The 14231-nt window shown below is 42.3% G+C and overlaps 1 protein-coding gene across 3 annotated transcripts in view; it reads left to right on the plus strand.

Moving 5' to 3' along the window:
* LOC134541199 (BAH and coiled-coil domain-containing protein 1) overlaps positions 1-14231 on the plus strand; it is a 279429-nt gene that overhangs the window by 135832 nt on the left and 129366 nt on the right. For all 3 annotated transcript variants that reach the window (XM_063384445.1, XM_063384447.1, XM_063384446.1), the window contains exons 5-6: positions 1922-2323; positions 2856-3029. In XM_063384445.1, the coding sequence (XP_063240515.1) occupies positions 1922-2323; positions 2856-3029 (576 nt within the window). The remainder of the gene's footprint in view (positions 1-1921; positions 2324-2855; positions 3030-14231) is intronic.

Here is a 14231-nt window from a genome sequence, read left to right on the forward strand (position 1 = left end):
TCCTAAACAAATGCCGTGTACCGAGACCTCAGATGTTATCTTTAAAAAAAAAAAAGTTCTATGTTAGGATTATTTTACGCTTAAGCGTACCAATCTCTCCGGTTGCTCATTGGCTGCTGGAGGGACAGCCTTGCGCCCCGATTGCAGCCGCGACCACTGTTGCCAACGTCTGCGGTGAAAACTGTGGGGCCGTTGCCACGAAACTGCCGCACTAAATATGTGCCACTAGTCAGTGACCAAAACTAACCCACGTTTTCTTTCAAAAGGACACCAACGTAGTCAACATTATAACGATTTTATCCTCATTTTTGATGGACAACAAAAAACGCTGATACTACTGGGTGTTATTTAGGAACAGACGTCTAAACACCAATTTCCATGTTTCTAACTTAAAAAAAGAATTTAATATAAACTTTCATCCCATATTTAACCCCATTAGGGTATGAAATTTCAAAAAAAAAAAAAAAAATAAACTTCTTTAGAGCCCACCTACGTTGTATAAGTAACTCCCATGCAAAAATTTCAAATCTTCCAGTCCCACCGGTTTAAGCTTTTGTCAGCGTTAAGAGAGTTAGGTATATTGAGTAGATCATGAGTAGAAACATGTAATATTAGAAGAAAAATAATTTAGAATAATGTACCTTATGACAGTGTAAGGCCTACCCGGGGCCAAATAGGCACGGTGTACATGTAACAGTTTCTGTGCTACTGTAACTTCCATGCACGAACCCACTATGTCCATAAAGTAGTCCGTATAATCACCAGACTTGTTCATTAAATATATGTTGAGACGTTATATTGTAAATCAGATTAGACATTCCTGCCATGCAAGTTAAAAAAAAAAAACTTTTTTTACCAGTTACCAGTTGTAGTAGGAATTACAATGCAAGCTATTTCGGCGCGCCCCCCGCTTGCCCATCCCCCCCCCCCCCCCCTAGTTGCGGCCCGGTGAAACAAGTTGACGGCTTCTCTCGCAGACTATTGCCAATCGCAATGACCGCCGATTGCCCGCGCGCGTCAGCGGACAGAGATTCACGAGGAGAAGACACGGCGAATGGTCGCTTCACTTGCAGCTGGACTGTCGGGGTGTATATCACACCTAGTCGAGCAGTGTTTACAGCTCTTTTTTTTTTTTATAGCCCGGGTGCACCCGAACACTTCGCTGCCTTTCTCGGTCCGTCCATTTCCCACCCCAACTCACAACACCTCAGGGTCACCAGACATCCGTTATCTACATCACCCATTAAAACCTGATATCTATATCCACAACCAGAGGCAATCCGCGGCCTGGAACTCTACCCCGGAGGCCCTGTGGTTCGATGCCCGGATCTTGCACTCGGACCTCTGATGCCCGCACAATGGCTGTGATGACAGTACAGTTGCAGCTCACACTTGCCTTTGAATATATATACTGTATAGAAGTCGCCAGCCCAGGTTAAAATTTCTAATACGGTTTTGAGGTAGTTGGTTAATTCACCGCCGCAATCGCCACCATCTCTAGGGCATCGACTCGTGGTGGTCCCTAGCGGACAAGTGTCGAGCTCTTCAAACACCCCTTCCCCCTCCCGTTGAACGACCATGAGCTGCAGTGAATGATTGGTGGGGGGTGCAGGGAATGACAGCGGGCGACAGTGCTGCGCTCTAACGTGTACATAACAACTAAGACGATACAGGGCGTTACGGCAGCGCACTGCAGCGGTGAAGTTCCCAAGCTGCTCATCATACGCTTCTGAAAAAACTTAGAGTAAATCCTATCCACTCGCGACTTCTATACAGTATATATATTCAAAGCCCTTGCGGCGATGTTGCCTGATTGAGCTACGAGTCTGAGCCGGAGCCATTTCCATGGCCACTGCGAGAATACGCGGCCGGACTGTCGGGGGTGGCGGTGTGTGAGTGTGTGTGTGTGTCTTGTCCGCAGGGTCGCAGTCTTCGCCGCGCGGGGGCGGCGCGGAGGCGGGCCTCATGTCGCCGCCCTTCCCGCCGCCGGCGCCGGGCGAGCACCGCCTCCAACACCACCACCAGCACCAGCAGCAGGGAGGCGGCGGCTGCAGCCGCACCACGCCCGTGTCGCTGCGCGCCGCCCCCGACTGGGGCGGGGTGGTGGTCAAGAAGGAGCCCGGCGGCGGGGGCGGCGGGGGCGGGAGCACCACCACGCCCTGCCAGGTGGCCGAGGTGACCACCAGCCTGAGGCAGCACGCCGCCGCCGCCGCAGCCGCAGCAGCCGCCGCCGCCTCTCCGGCCCCGCTGGCGGCGGTCATCAAGGTGGAGGGAGCGCGCAAGGAGGCGGCGCAGCAGGCCCAGCACTTCGCCCTCAGCACCGGTGAGTGCCGACTCCCGATACCACTCGGATGTCGATTAAAAAAACCATTGCACACTCCCTGTTTGCGATCCAATTTAAAAAAAAAAACACGTGAGCAGACAACAAAACTGACGGACACAACCTCAACGCGACAACATGTGCACTGTGTACATGTGTCTACAGTTGTGTACAATTGGTAGCACTGAGTACCTGCCAGACAGATGGTAACACCGTGTACATGTGTGTACAGTTGGTAACACCGTGTACATGTTTGTACAGTTGGTAGTTCTGTGTACATGTGTGTACAGTTAGTATCACCGTGTACACGTGTGTACAGTTAGTAGCACCGTGTACATGTGTGTGTACAGTTGGTAGCACCGTGTACATGTGTGTACGTTTGGTAGCACCGTGTACACGTGTGTACAGTTGGTAACGCCGTGTACATGTGTGTACAGTTGGTAGCACCTTGTACATGTGTGTACAGTTGGTAGCACTGTAGTGTTCATGTGTGTACGGTTGGCAGCAGTGTGTACACGCGTTGTTGTTTCCGCAGTCGGCAGCATCCCGGTGGGCATCGCCGTCGCGCGCCAGAGGCTGCAGGACGCCGCCTCCAAGCCGCCCCCGGCGCTGGCGCCCGCCCCCGAGCAGCCGCCCCCGGCGTCGCGCCCCCACAAGGCGCCCGCCCCCGCCCCCGAGCTCACCGTGTCCCAGGACCTCGCCGCCATGGGTGAGTGTCCTTCCTTCCTTCCTGGAGGCCATTGGCGTAGCTGTGTTCATAAAGTTGGGGGGGGGGGGGACAAACAATGATTTTGATGTCATGTAAACCCATTCCCCTCTTACTAAGGGTCCGGGGGTCCTCCACCGGAATATTTTGATTTTAAAAGTGCAAAATAGCGCTTTTTAAGCAGTTTTTGTATCTAACCATTGGATACAACGATGTTAAAATTATTATTGTTTCCTTAAGATAAAATTTGAGATTGAAGAAATTACAAATAAAGTTGGGCAGAATAATATTATAAAATAAAAATATCACGGTCTAGAAAGTTGGGGGGGACAGTCCCCTCCACCCAAAAAGTTCAGGGGGACACGTCCCCCCTGTCCCCCCTGGTTCCTACGCGCCTGGTGGAGGCGGCTCATTTTAAAAAAAAATAGCCAGTCATGTGGACTGTCAACAGAAGTGACAACTTAAAACTTTATTTTTAAATGTACGTAGTCATGCAAAAATTACCAACCCACAATTTTGTTATATTTTATTTGAAAATAAATTAAAATAGTACAAGGTTGATCGTACCGTCGTTTTTATATATATATATATCAGTATTTATACCAGACCATTAAAATTATACCCACATTATGTTGTTATCAATATGAGAATTACAATTTATAATTAACTTTAACTTCGAAATATTCAGAATAGGTTTCATGTGGGTTGGTTCCTTTTTTGCATAACTACGTCCAAATGTGTAACATGTAGAGACCGGAAAAAAATTCGCGGGTTCATTTAGTGATATGCTACAAATTCAAATAATTATACCGTTGTGCTGCTTCTGCTATTTGGTTCACTATTAATATGTAGGACTCTTGTGGCCAATTAGAGACCACCAGTCAATAAAGTACCCAATCACAAGTTACCCACTTAAGACGCTTCAAAATTCAGTACCCAATGAAACGGGCGCCGTTTTGCCCAAGTAGGGCAGAGGATCGTGGAGTCTATCCTGGAGGTCATTGAACTCGCGAATTTTTCCAGTCTCTAGTAATATGACATCATTTCTACGTCAAATGTACGTAAGAAAATGATTTTTGTATTATATCAGTATGATGTCAGCATGATATCATTTATCCTTGCATAATTTTTTTAGTCACGACAGATGTCAGTGGTATGTCAAAAATTACGTAAAAATTCATTACCTAGCTATGACTTACCAGTGATGTCAGACCTAGGTCATGTGTTCACGTGTTCAACCAAACTTCACTAACTGCTACTACAGCATGTCCAACACGCACATGATACAGACGAGTATATACGATGTATTAGTGTATATATGCGTATACATGTGCAGAGGTGCCCACCCCCTCCCCCAAACACTATGACTCACCCCCCCCCCTCCCCTAACCTAATGATAGGCCCCCCCCCCCCCCCCGAAATTTTTTATGCCATTTTCTCAATGATTTACTCAATTATTTTATAATATTATACTTTTTAAGTATTATATTTTATCACATTTTGCATTAATTAAAACTGATTTTCTAGTAATAATTTTGGTCATATCAGGTAATATTTCCACCCTGAACCGACAGATGCCAAACTGCTTTTGTTGAGGAAAGTGCGGGGTTGCCAATTTGATTTACAAGATCCCTTTCAATTATAAAAGCACCAGAAACGTATTTTCACATTAGAAGCTATAATTATGTAAATAATATATACATTTTTATCGTCTTTTAACCCCCCCCCCCCTGAAATTTTAATGACGCAGTCTGCGTCGTTACCCCCCCCCCCCCTTGTGGGCACCCCTGCATGTGCACAGGCCGCTGCGATTCGCCAGTCTGGCCCAGTCTGGCGCAACACGTCACTAGCCTGTCTGTGACGCGAACCCATAAGTTTTTTTTTTTGCCCCTACCAAAATCGCTCAACGCGGCTAAAGAAGTTTTCACTTCAAAAAACACTCCCATAAAATATATATATATGAGCGAATCTTGCAGTACTCGCCAAGACGTGTGAACATCTAACCAAACCTCGGTAACGAGCAAAATTCACGTGTTCTCTCACGTTACGTTCCGAACACACACATCGGAAACGAGATTCAACGTAGATTTATTTTAAAATAAACGCCGAGCGTGATAAATATACGCCAAAAGTTTTCTTGACGTGACAACGTCTAATAAATCGATGAACGCCGGCTGCACGCACGAAAAAGTTTCCAGTTACGCACATTGTTCCATTACGCTGTGTCCCGTTACGCAATTACAGTTAATTGTTATGCTGCCAAGTAAGTATAACTTCTAACGCACGTACATAAGTACACGAACTTTTTTTTAAAATAAAACTTTCCCACCTGCATCTCCATGTACGAGTACCAACGTAACAGAAAAAAAAATTGGTTGTCTGTAAAGTCGGTTTACGGACGATAGTTTAACGTGACGTCATAACAAAACATTGATGAAATTATTGCATCTTTTATGAATAAAATTGAATCATTTTTTTAATAAAAAAAGAATAAATACTTGAAATTATACTAGTAATCAGATTTTTAAAATGCAAGATTAATTAACCTTTATTGCCGAAATTATTGTTGTAATAAGCAATGAAAACTACATTAACTTTTCACTTCACTTTATAAACAGTCGACGAAACAGTTCACGTGTAGATGACTCGTAATTAATTTTAAAAACTGGCGTTTAACTATAAAGTTTAAATATAATTATGAACAAGTTTTCATATAAATAAACTGTAATCAAATATCTCTCATCAATTATATGAATCACCATAATTTTTTGGTCAATTGTAACATAACCTATTATTACTGCACTCGCCGACAGCGTAACGGAACAATGAGCGTAACGGGACACGGCGTAACGGGACAATGTGCGTAACGGGACACTTTTTCGTGCGTGCAGCCGACGTTCATCGATTTATTAGACGTCACGTCAAAATAAAACACCGCGTGTCTATTCTTCGTATCATCTCTCCTCGGAGGAGGTACAAGGAAGGACCTTTGAAACACTTCTTCGCAACCCACTGACGTTTGCACAGCTGCGCCATTAATCTTTGGCCTTTCTAGCGTGTGTTTCTCCCTTCCTCCCCTTCCCCCTCTCTTTCTCCCCTCCGCCTCTACGGAAAATCCGTCAAACTCTTCAGAATGTGTGTCACGTCACACGAGGAGTCGCATCAATCCTGGAAAACTAATAGTTCATGCCCTAAAGATAGCATTTATTTCATTCCAAGTTTCCGTTTTTTTCTTTTTCTTTTAACTTGCTCCCCTCCACACGAAGTTTTTCATCATTAGATATAATTATTGGCATGCATTTCTCGCAAAATGATCTGATCTCTATTTGGACTATTGGCGAATTTTTTTCTTCCTTTGAAAGATGGCAACCGATTGCAACTCTGATTTTATATTTTTTTTGGTAAACGGAACACTTAAATGTGTGACCTAATTTTTTTTTTACTAATGCCTGAAAACAACTGTATCGCTACATAATAGTGTGTTCGCAAGATATAGTGTGTTACGGAATCTTAACCCGGTCATTCATGCCCACTGTTTTCCCTGAATAGCTTTCCAGTATTTACTGCGCACTTTAGTAGGCGTAATAAAACAAAATGAAGTACGATTGTTTAATATTAGATTAACTTTTCCATGGTTAAAAAAAAGAGTGAACCATTTGTTAAGAAAATACGTCTCAAGAAAAACGTATTTCATAAATGCAAAAAATTAACATAGCCGTCAGTGTTGTACAAAGTTATTATATTTTTCTTGTAGTACCCAATCCCTCACTTATCACGGCTAATGCGTTCCAAAAAAAAAAAAAAACGTTCGTGCATTTGAAATCACGTTTCCTGAAGCATTAGTCTCCATAAATTGCAAAGCTAATTCACTTAATGTGTTCCAAATGTGTAGGGAAATATTCTTTTACGTAGTATAAATGCGTAGAATAACACTCAACGATAAATATGTCACACCATTTATCTTTCTAAGCCTACCATCGAATACTTTGAATGACAAATACGACACCGCGTAACGGGAGATATGTGGTTATGTAGGTACTTCCCAAACCGTCCTTTACGGTCAGTGAAACCGATATTACTGTCCGGATATTTACATTATATTTTTTTTCTTCACAAATTGAAGTGGTTGTTTGCGTATCACCGCTTGGTTCACACCAATCGTGTCAGGCCTATGATTTTATTATTTTATTTTTTTGACGTGACAACGTCTAATAAATCGATGAACGCCGGCTGCACGCACGTTAGTGTCCCGTTACGCACATTGTCCAGTTACGCTGTGTCCCGTTACGCTCATTGTACGCTTGCGCCGCATCTATCTCTCTTCCACTCGATTGGCCTATGCGTCCGAGGAGAAGAAAGACAGCGGCAGCACACAACTTACATCTACACGTGAACTGTTTCGTCGACTGTTTATAAAGTGAAGTGAAAAGTTAATGTGGTTTTCATTGCTTATTACAACAACAATTTCGGCAATAAAGGTTAATTATTCTTGCATTTTAAAAATCTGATTACTAGTATAATTTCAAGTATTTATTCTTTTATTATCTTTGAAAGATTTGTGCAATGGGTGTGCATGACTTGATGTAAGCTTTTGGACATACGCCATTGCTAAGCTTACAAATCTTACATCAAGTTATTTATTCTTTTATTATTAAAATAAAAATGATTCAATTTTATTCATAAAAGCATTCTGTTCCGGTATCTAATGTCAAATATATTCCCGCTAGTACAGCCCAGCAGCATCAGACTTATATAAACGTTTGATAGAGTCCGTATTTTCTTGCGCACAGTTGACTTGCTTGAAACTAAAGTGCGACCAAACGTAAGTGTGGCCTTCATGACATTCTTGCACGCCGTGATGCTTATATTTTTTTTTGTCTCGGATATGTGGACGCGGTCAAATTACGGTCTCGCTTGGAAGCCTTGACCACAATATGATCCCAACTGCACAGAAGTGCCCCCCCCCCCCCCCCAAACACTATGACTCACCCCCCTAACCAAATGAAATGATGCGCCCCCCCCCCCCCCCCTTCCGAAATTTTTTATGTCATTTTCTCAATGATTTACTCAATTATTTTATAATATTATACTTTTTTAGTATTATTTTGCATTAATTAAAACTGATTTTCTAATAATAATTTTGGTCATATCAGGTAATATTTCCATCCTGAACCGACAGATGCCAAACTGCTTTTGTTGAGGAAAGTGCGGGGTTGCCAATTTGATGTACACGATCCCTTTCAATTATCAAAGCACCAGAAATGTATTTTCACATTAGAAGCTATAATTATGTAAATAATATTTACATTTTTCTCGTCTTTTAACCACCCCCTCCTGAAATTTTAATGACGCAGTCTGCGTCGTTAGCCCCCCTTGTGGGCACCCCTGCAACTGCAGGTGCTTGCGCACGTACAGTTTGTTACCGGCAGTCGAATGGGGAGACGTTGCTTTGTGTTTGTGCGTGCGAGTTCCCTGCCGCTGGCCGGACTGCAGGGTGTCACACAAGGAAAAAAAAATATTTCGTGCCAACTTAGGCGAGAAAAAAGTACTAGATTAGAAAAAAAAGTACTAAATTATAATTTGTTATGGTTTTTAAAAATTTAGGAAGTTATTATGATATTGCAATGCTCGAACTTAAATATCACACCACACACACACATACATTCCAAAGTTTTTTTAAAAATAATTACGCTTAATAATAAAACATATTGGAGTTACAACAATATTATTATATTAAAGAAAAATGTACTAGATCTGTACTTGACCACTAAAAAAGTTATAAACGTACTAGATCTAGTAGGAAAGTACTAACTGTGTACACCCTGCCGGACTGAAGTTCGTCACGACCACAGAACAAGGAGGGAAATAAACAAGTGCGACTCTTACAGTGGAAACTGAAACCATGTTTCATGCGACATGTGTCGCTATCTGTTGGGCGGGCCCATAACTACCAGCTAATAAAAAAAATCGGAATAGAGGTTCTCATACAAAGTTTTTTTTTTTAATGAGGGACCCCCCGCCAGGGGGTCCACCCCGCCAAAAAAAAAGCTCTTTATTATAAAAAAGAGAATACAAATAGAAAAACATGGAAGAAAACATCTGATACACTTACATTAAGGTATTTACAATTAAAGATACATACATTTTTGTCCCTACCAACATTGCGTTTTTTTGGTTATATTAAGTTATCTCCTTGGCGGCGCATAAACAATTTAATCGATGCGAAAATACTTAATACTGTTTTGTAATAAACCGTCATGTAATAAATAAAGGAGTAGGAGGTGCAAAAACTCATTGTATTACACACCACAAAATTAGTGGCTACCTAAAATAGAGTGAATTTTCACTGGTTTGTTTGCCTGATAATAGCCTATACGTTATACATAACTTCTCCTAATAAATTAATGTAGTTATGTCAGCATATTATGAAAACTACCATATAGCGGACGGGCCCATAACTACTTGGTTGTCTGTAAAGTCGGTTTACGGACGATATTTTAACGTGACAACGTCATAACAAAACATTGATGAAATGATTGCACACTTTTATGAATAAAATTGAAACATTTTTATTGAATTATATCACTATTTTGTATGGATACAAAGAAGGAGTGAAATGAAATCTACAATTTAATTGATAAATTTACTTTTATTTGCACTCATTAATTCAAACATGTTTATTACTTGAACGAAGAGATTATTTTAACTATAACTTTTATACATGTTTGCTATTTAACTTCTTCCAATCTGTGTTATTCTGTTAAGGATAGGACGATGATAGGAAAAGCAGGAAACGAATGGGAAAGTTTCAAGTTTAACGTGCCTCGAAAAATTCAAATCGATGGTTGTGCCAATCGAGTGGAAGACAGATAGATGCGGCGCAAGCGTACAATGAGCGTAACGGGACAATGTGCGTTACGGGACACTTTTTCGTGCGTGCAGCTGGCGTTCATCTATTTATTAGACGTTGTCACGTCAAAAACTAGGTCTCAAGTCTCGGTAATTAGAGTTTATCCCCCGTGTTCACGGCCCGGTCTGTGTGCCGGGCGACATACGCGCGGTTGTGGAAACATTTGGTCCTACGCACACAAGAGCCGCAACTGAACTTGCCGTAGCTGATGTTTGTACGACAGCCGATAGCGTAGTCAGACCTGCGCGCTTATCTCTTCCTCCCATCTCATGGACTAACTGTATGCCACGGTACTTCTGTTTACCGTGTGGAAGCAGACTTCGTGGCATCATGCCCGATTTTTTTTTGACATGATGACGTCTTATAAATCGATGAACGCCGGCTGCACGCACGAAAAAATTGTCACGTTCCGCCTGAGCCGGGCGTGCAAGAACCGGCCAAACACCGTGCGAGAAAAATCTTCTATAATATCAAACAGATTAAGGCGGGCTTTTTAACTAACTGTTCGTGATTATACTAAAAAAATTATTTAAATTAAATTTGCAAAAAACTGTAAATAATATTAGAAAATTATAAAGATTGCCATTTTTCATCGATGTTTTTCTTATGACGTTATCACGTAAAATTATCGTCCGTAAACCGACTTTACAGACAAACCCCCCCCCCCCTTTTTTTTTATTCCTGTGGCGTTTTCGCGCTAACTGAAAATTTTACAGACGTGCTATTCTCGAGACTGGGACAGTAAAATTAACATCGCGCTAAATGAATTCGCGCAATTTGAAGACGTGCTAAGTGAGGGATTGGTGTATTTCAAACTATATATTTTTTTTTGGCAAGTGCTTTCCTAAGGAATATATAATTTTTTTTTGTAAAAGTACTGGCCATTCAGGAGGCGTTTGCTTCCAAACTGGATGGCTGTGATTGGTGCGCCGACAGTAGAAATGAGCCCGAAAGAAATCCAGCCAACCAGAAAACACTGACGAAGTTACGGAGTTTTATAACACAGCTGGTCTGGAAATCTTTTCGCGAGATGTACATGAGCCTAATTTATCAGTTCCACAGCCAAGAAGTTGCATTTAAAAAAAAAAAAAAAAACCTCGAAGTAAAGTTGTAGACCCGGGAACCCCCGCCAATGAGATAAGCGACTCAGCAGTTGACAGCGACTCGTCCGCCAATCAGTTGCCCGCGTGAAAAGGTTTCAGCGGTAAAAAAACTGTAACACTGTATGGCCCGAGACATGGAGATGACGCTGTGAATAAGTCTATGTTACACGACTAAAAAAACCATCCTGTAAACGCCCGTCTAATAAATCGATGAACGCCGGCTGCACGCACGAAAAAGTGTCCCGTTACGTAAATTGTCCCGTTTCGCTGTGTCCCGTTACGCTCATATTATATTGCTCTTTGCTAACATGAACCTCCTAGTATGTATTGCGACCGAGTCCGTGGCGTAATTCTGTTTTCATGCATTTCAGTGTAACAGTTTCATCGCTCTTTGCGAACCCGTTCCTCCTAGCATTGCTGCAGAGTCCGTGGCGCAAACATGGATAAAAGTTACAGTTAAAATAATCTCTTTGTTTAAGTAATAAACATATTTGGATTAATGAGTGCAAATAAAAGTAAATTTATCAATTAAATTGTAGATTTCATTTCACTCCATCTTTGTATCCATACACAATAGTGATAATTCAATAAAATGATTCAATTTTATTCATAAAAGTATGCAATCATTTCATCAATGTCTTGTTATGACGTCACGTTGAACTATCGTCCGTAAACCGACTTTACAGACAACCAATTTTTTTTCCCTTCTTGTGAAGCTTCGCAATCCGGTATGGTGCGGCCAGGTAGGCGGGAATGATCTTTTTTTTTTGTTTCTTTCTTTCGACGTTTTGGATTTATCAAAAGTGCCGCGATAAAGCGACACTTCCGCTTCCTGCCCGGCGGCGACTGGAGCCGGATGTTACCTTGACCGCGGGCGCTACGGGAGGCGGGGGGGGGGGGGGGAGGTTTGGGGAGGGAGGGGGAACTGACGTGGCTGCCCTAGCCTTTGGTGCCACGTGGCCTGCTCTGCGCTCCGTACTGGCGTTTTTTTCCTAACCTAACTAATTACTAAGTGTGTTTGGGAGGGGTCTGTGTAGGGAAGACTCTAAGTGCGTCTCAGACCGAAGCCTATACGCTCTAGGCATGCAGGTTATGAACCATGCAGGAGAGGAAGCATGCAACATGTGCTAGGAGGGGGATTGGCCAGCCATGGCAAAGTTTTAGCCATGACTAACTCCCCTCACTGACTATTCTAAGTTAAAACTAGATAACTTGGGCCCAGGTAAAACCTGCATAGACACAGGGAAAACCCTGGGCACTGACATGCGGGATGCAAAATTTCATGCATTAATTACAAGCAGGTTGGTTACAGGAACAGAAGGATGGTTCTGGAAGAAGAGTTGGACAGAGTAGAAAGGCTACTATGCAAATGGACGGAAGCTTGGACATTTTGTCCGCATTTGGTTTTGGTGGCACTGGTTGTTTTGGGGGGCGACTTTAGTCGTTTCCCGCCAGGCTGCCAGCCAGCCGAATAGTTGAGTGATAATTATGTTATAATTATGCGACCGAAGCGCCCAGTTGCCCCAGTTGCCGCGGTCGTGTGTGCCGACTCATTGTGCTGCCAGCCTGGGCTGTACTGGCGGTGGGTGTGTGACAAACATTTATGTTGTCCCTGCGACACGTCGCGATCAGCGACATGAAAGTGTCGCTTGCCAAGCGCGGCTCCAGAGGAAGGGCGCAGGGGGGGCGATAGCCCAACCTTCCGAGCCCAAATTTTACTTCTTATTTCTTTGTAGGGAGTATTAACGTTAACTTAAATTACTTTCGTTAATGTGCTAAACTCTTCTTTCGATCAAAATTTGTACGAAAATACTAAATTTCAGTATTTGAGACCATATATTTGGTGAATATCCCAAGGGCAATGTCATCCTCCTGTGTGTGAGAGTCCTGGAGCCGCCATTTGTCGCTTGGCCAAGTCGCTGCGACTCGTCTTGCGACCAGCGACGTGAAAGTGTTCGCAGATATCGTAAATCACCAGTGGCGTAACCAGGATTTGTGTATGGGGGTGTGTGTGTTAAGAAGCATGGCCCCCCCCCCCCCCCCCGTATTAAAGCGGGTGGTGGGTCCGGGGGTCCTCCCCCGGGAAAATTTGGATTTTAAGGTGTAAAATAGTGCTATTTTAGCAGTTTTCGGTACTTCAATTTAAATATTGTAATTGTAATTTTTTTTATTAGTTTTAATATGAAATTTGTTTGAGTGATGAATAATAAATTAATTAAAAATTTGGTGCTAAAGGGGGGGGGGGGGGGGTTGAACCCCTAACCCCCCCCCTCCCCTGACTACGCCCCTGTAAATCACAAAAGCCTTTAACGAACGGCGCATTATGGGAAAAAAAAAGGGGGGGGGGGGGGCATCAGGACAGAAACCTTATTTATAGAGACCTGTAAAATTCGCGGTTTTCATTTCGCGATAGGATAAGAGTCCAAATACTTTTGGCATTATTTTGCTTCAGTGATTGGGCCACAGCTTATCTGAAGGACTCTTGTTTGGCCAATGAAAAATCTTTAACAGAAGAATCAGCGAATCACGATCATTCCAGTCAACAGGTGTTACGAGTCGGTAACCAATCAGCAGATGTAATTTTTCACGAGTGCATATAAAGGATCATGGAGTCTATCCTTTAGGGATTTGAAATCGCGAATTTTACAGGTCTCTACGTAATTTATAATGTTATGTGGCCGTGCGAGATTTAAAAAAATAATAATAATTTCATTGTGAGATTTCGTTCACGGCACTGTAAGAACTAAGATTTTCTTTAATTGGATTATTTTTATCTCGCTATTCAAGCATCATAAAAATTTACTGTGCTACGTTGATTATTATAAATTAGAAAAATAAATCTTGAAATGATGTAGCCAAATGCTGAGATTAAAGAAAAATTTAAAAATAAAATTTGTATCCTGAATGTTGAAACATATATTCTTCACATCAATGTAATAATGTTGAACACACAGAAACTGGCCGGCGCCCTTCTTGGGTGCAGTACAATAGACTGGCCTCATTCGTGTCTTCGATATATTTTGACAATAGAGTTGGAGGCAATAAATGGCTTCCAATTTTTTTCCGTCATATTTATTTGGACAGATAACCCCAAAAACTTACATCAAGTCATGCACTCCCATTGCACAAATCTTTTAAAGATAGAACCCCAAATATGTTTTAAACCATGTCACACTATCAAAGTTTATTTTT

Source organism: Bacillus rossius, chromosome 18 (genome assembly GCF_032445375.1).
Source record: "Bacillus rossius redtenbacheri isolate Brsri chromosome 18, Brsri_v3, whole genome shotgun sequence".
In the NCBI taxonomy this organism is placed as follows: domain Eukaryota; kingdom Metazoa; phylum Arthropoda; class Insecta; order Phasmatodea; family Bacillidae; genus Bacillus; species Bacillus rossius.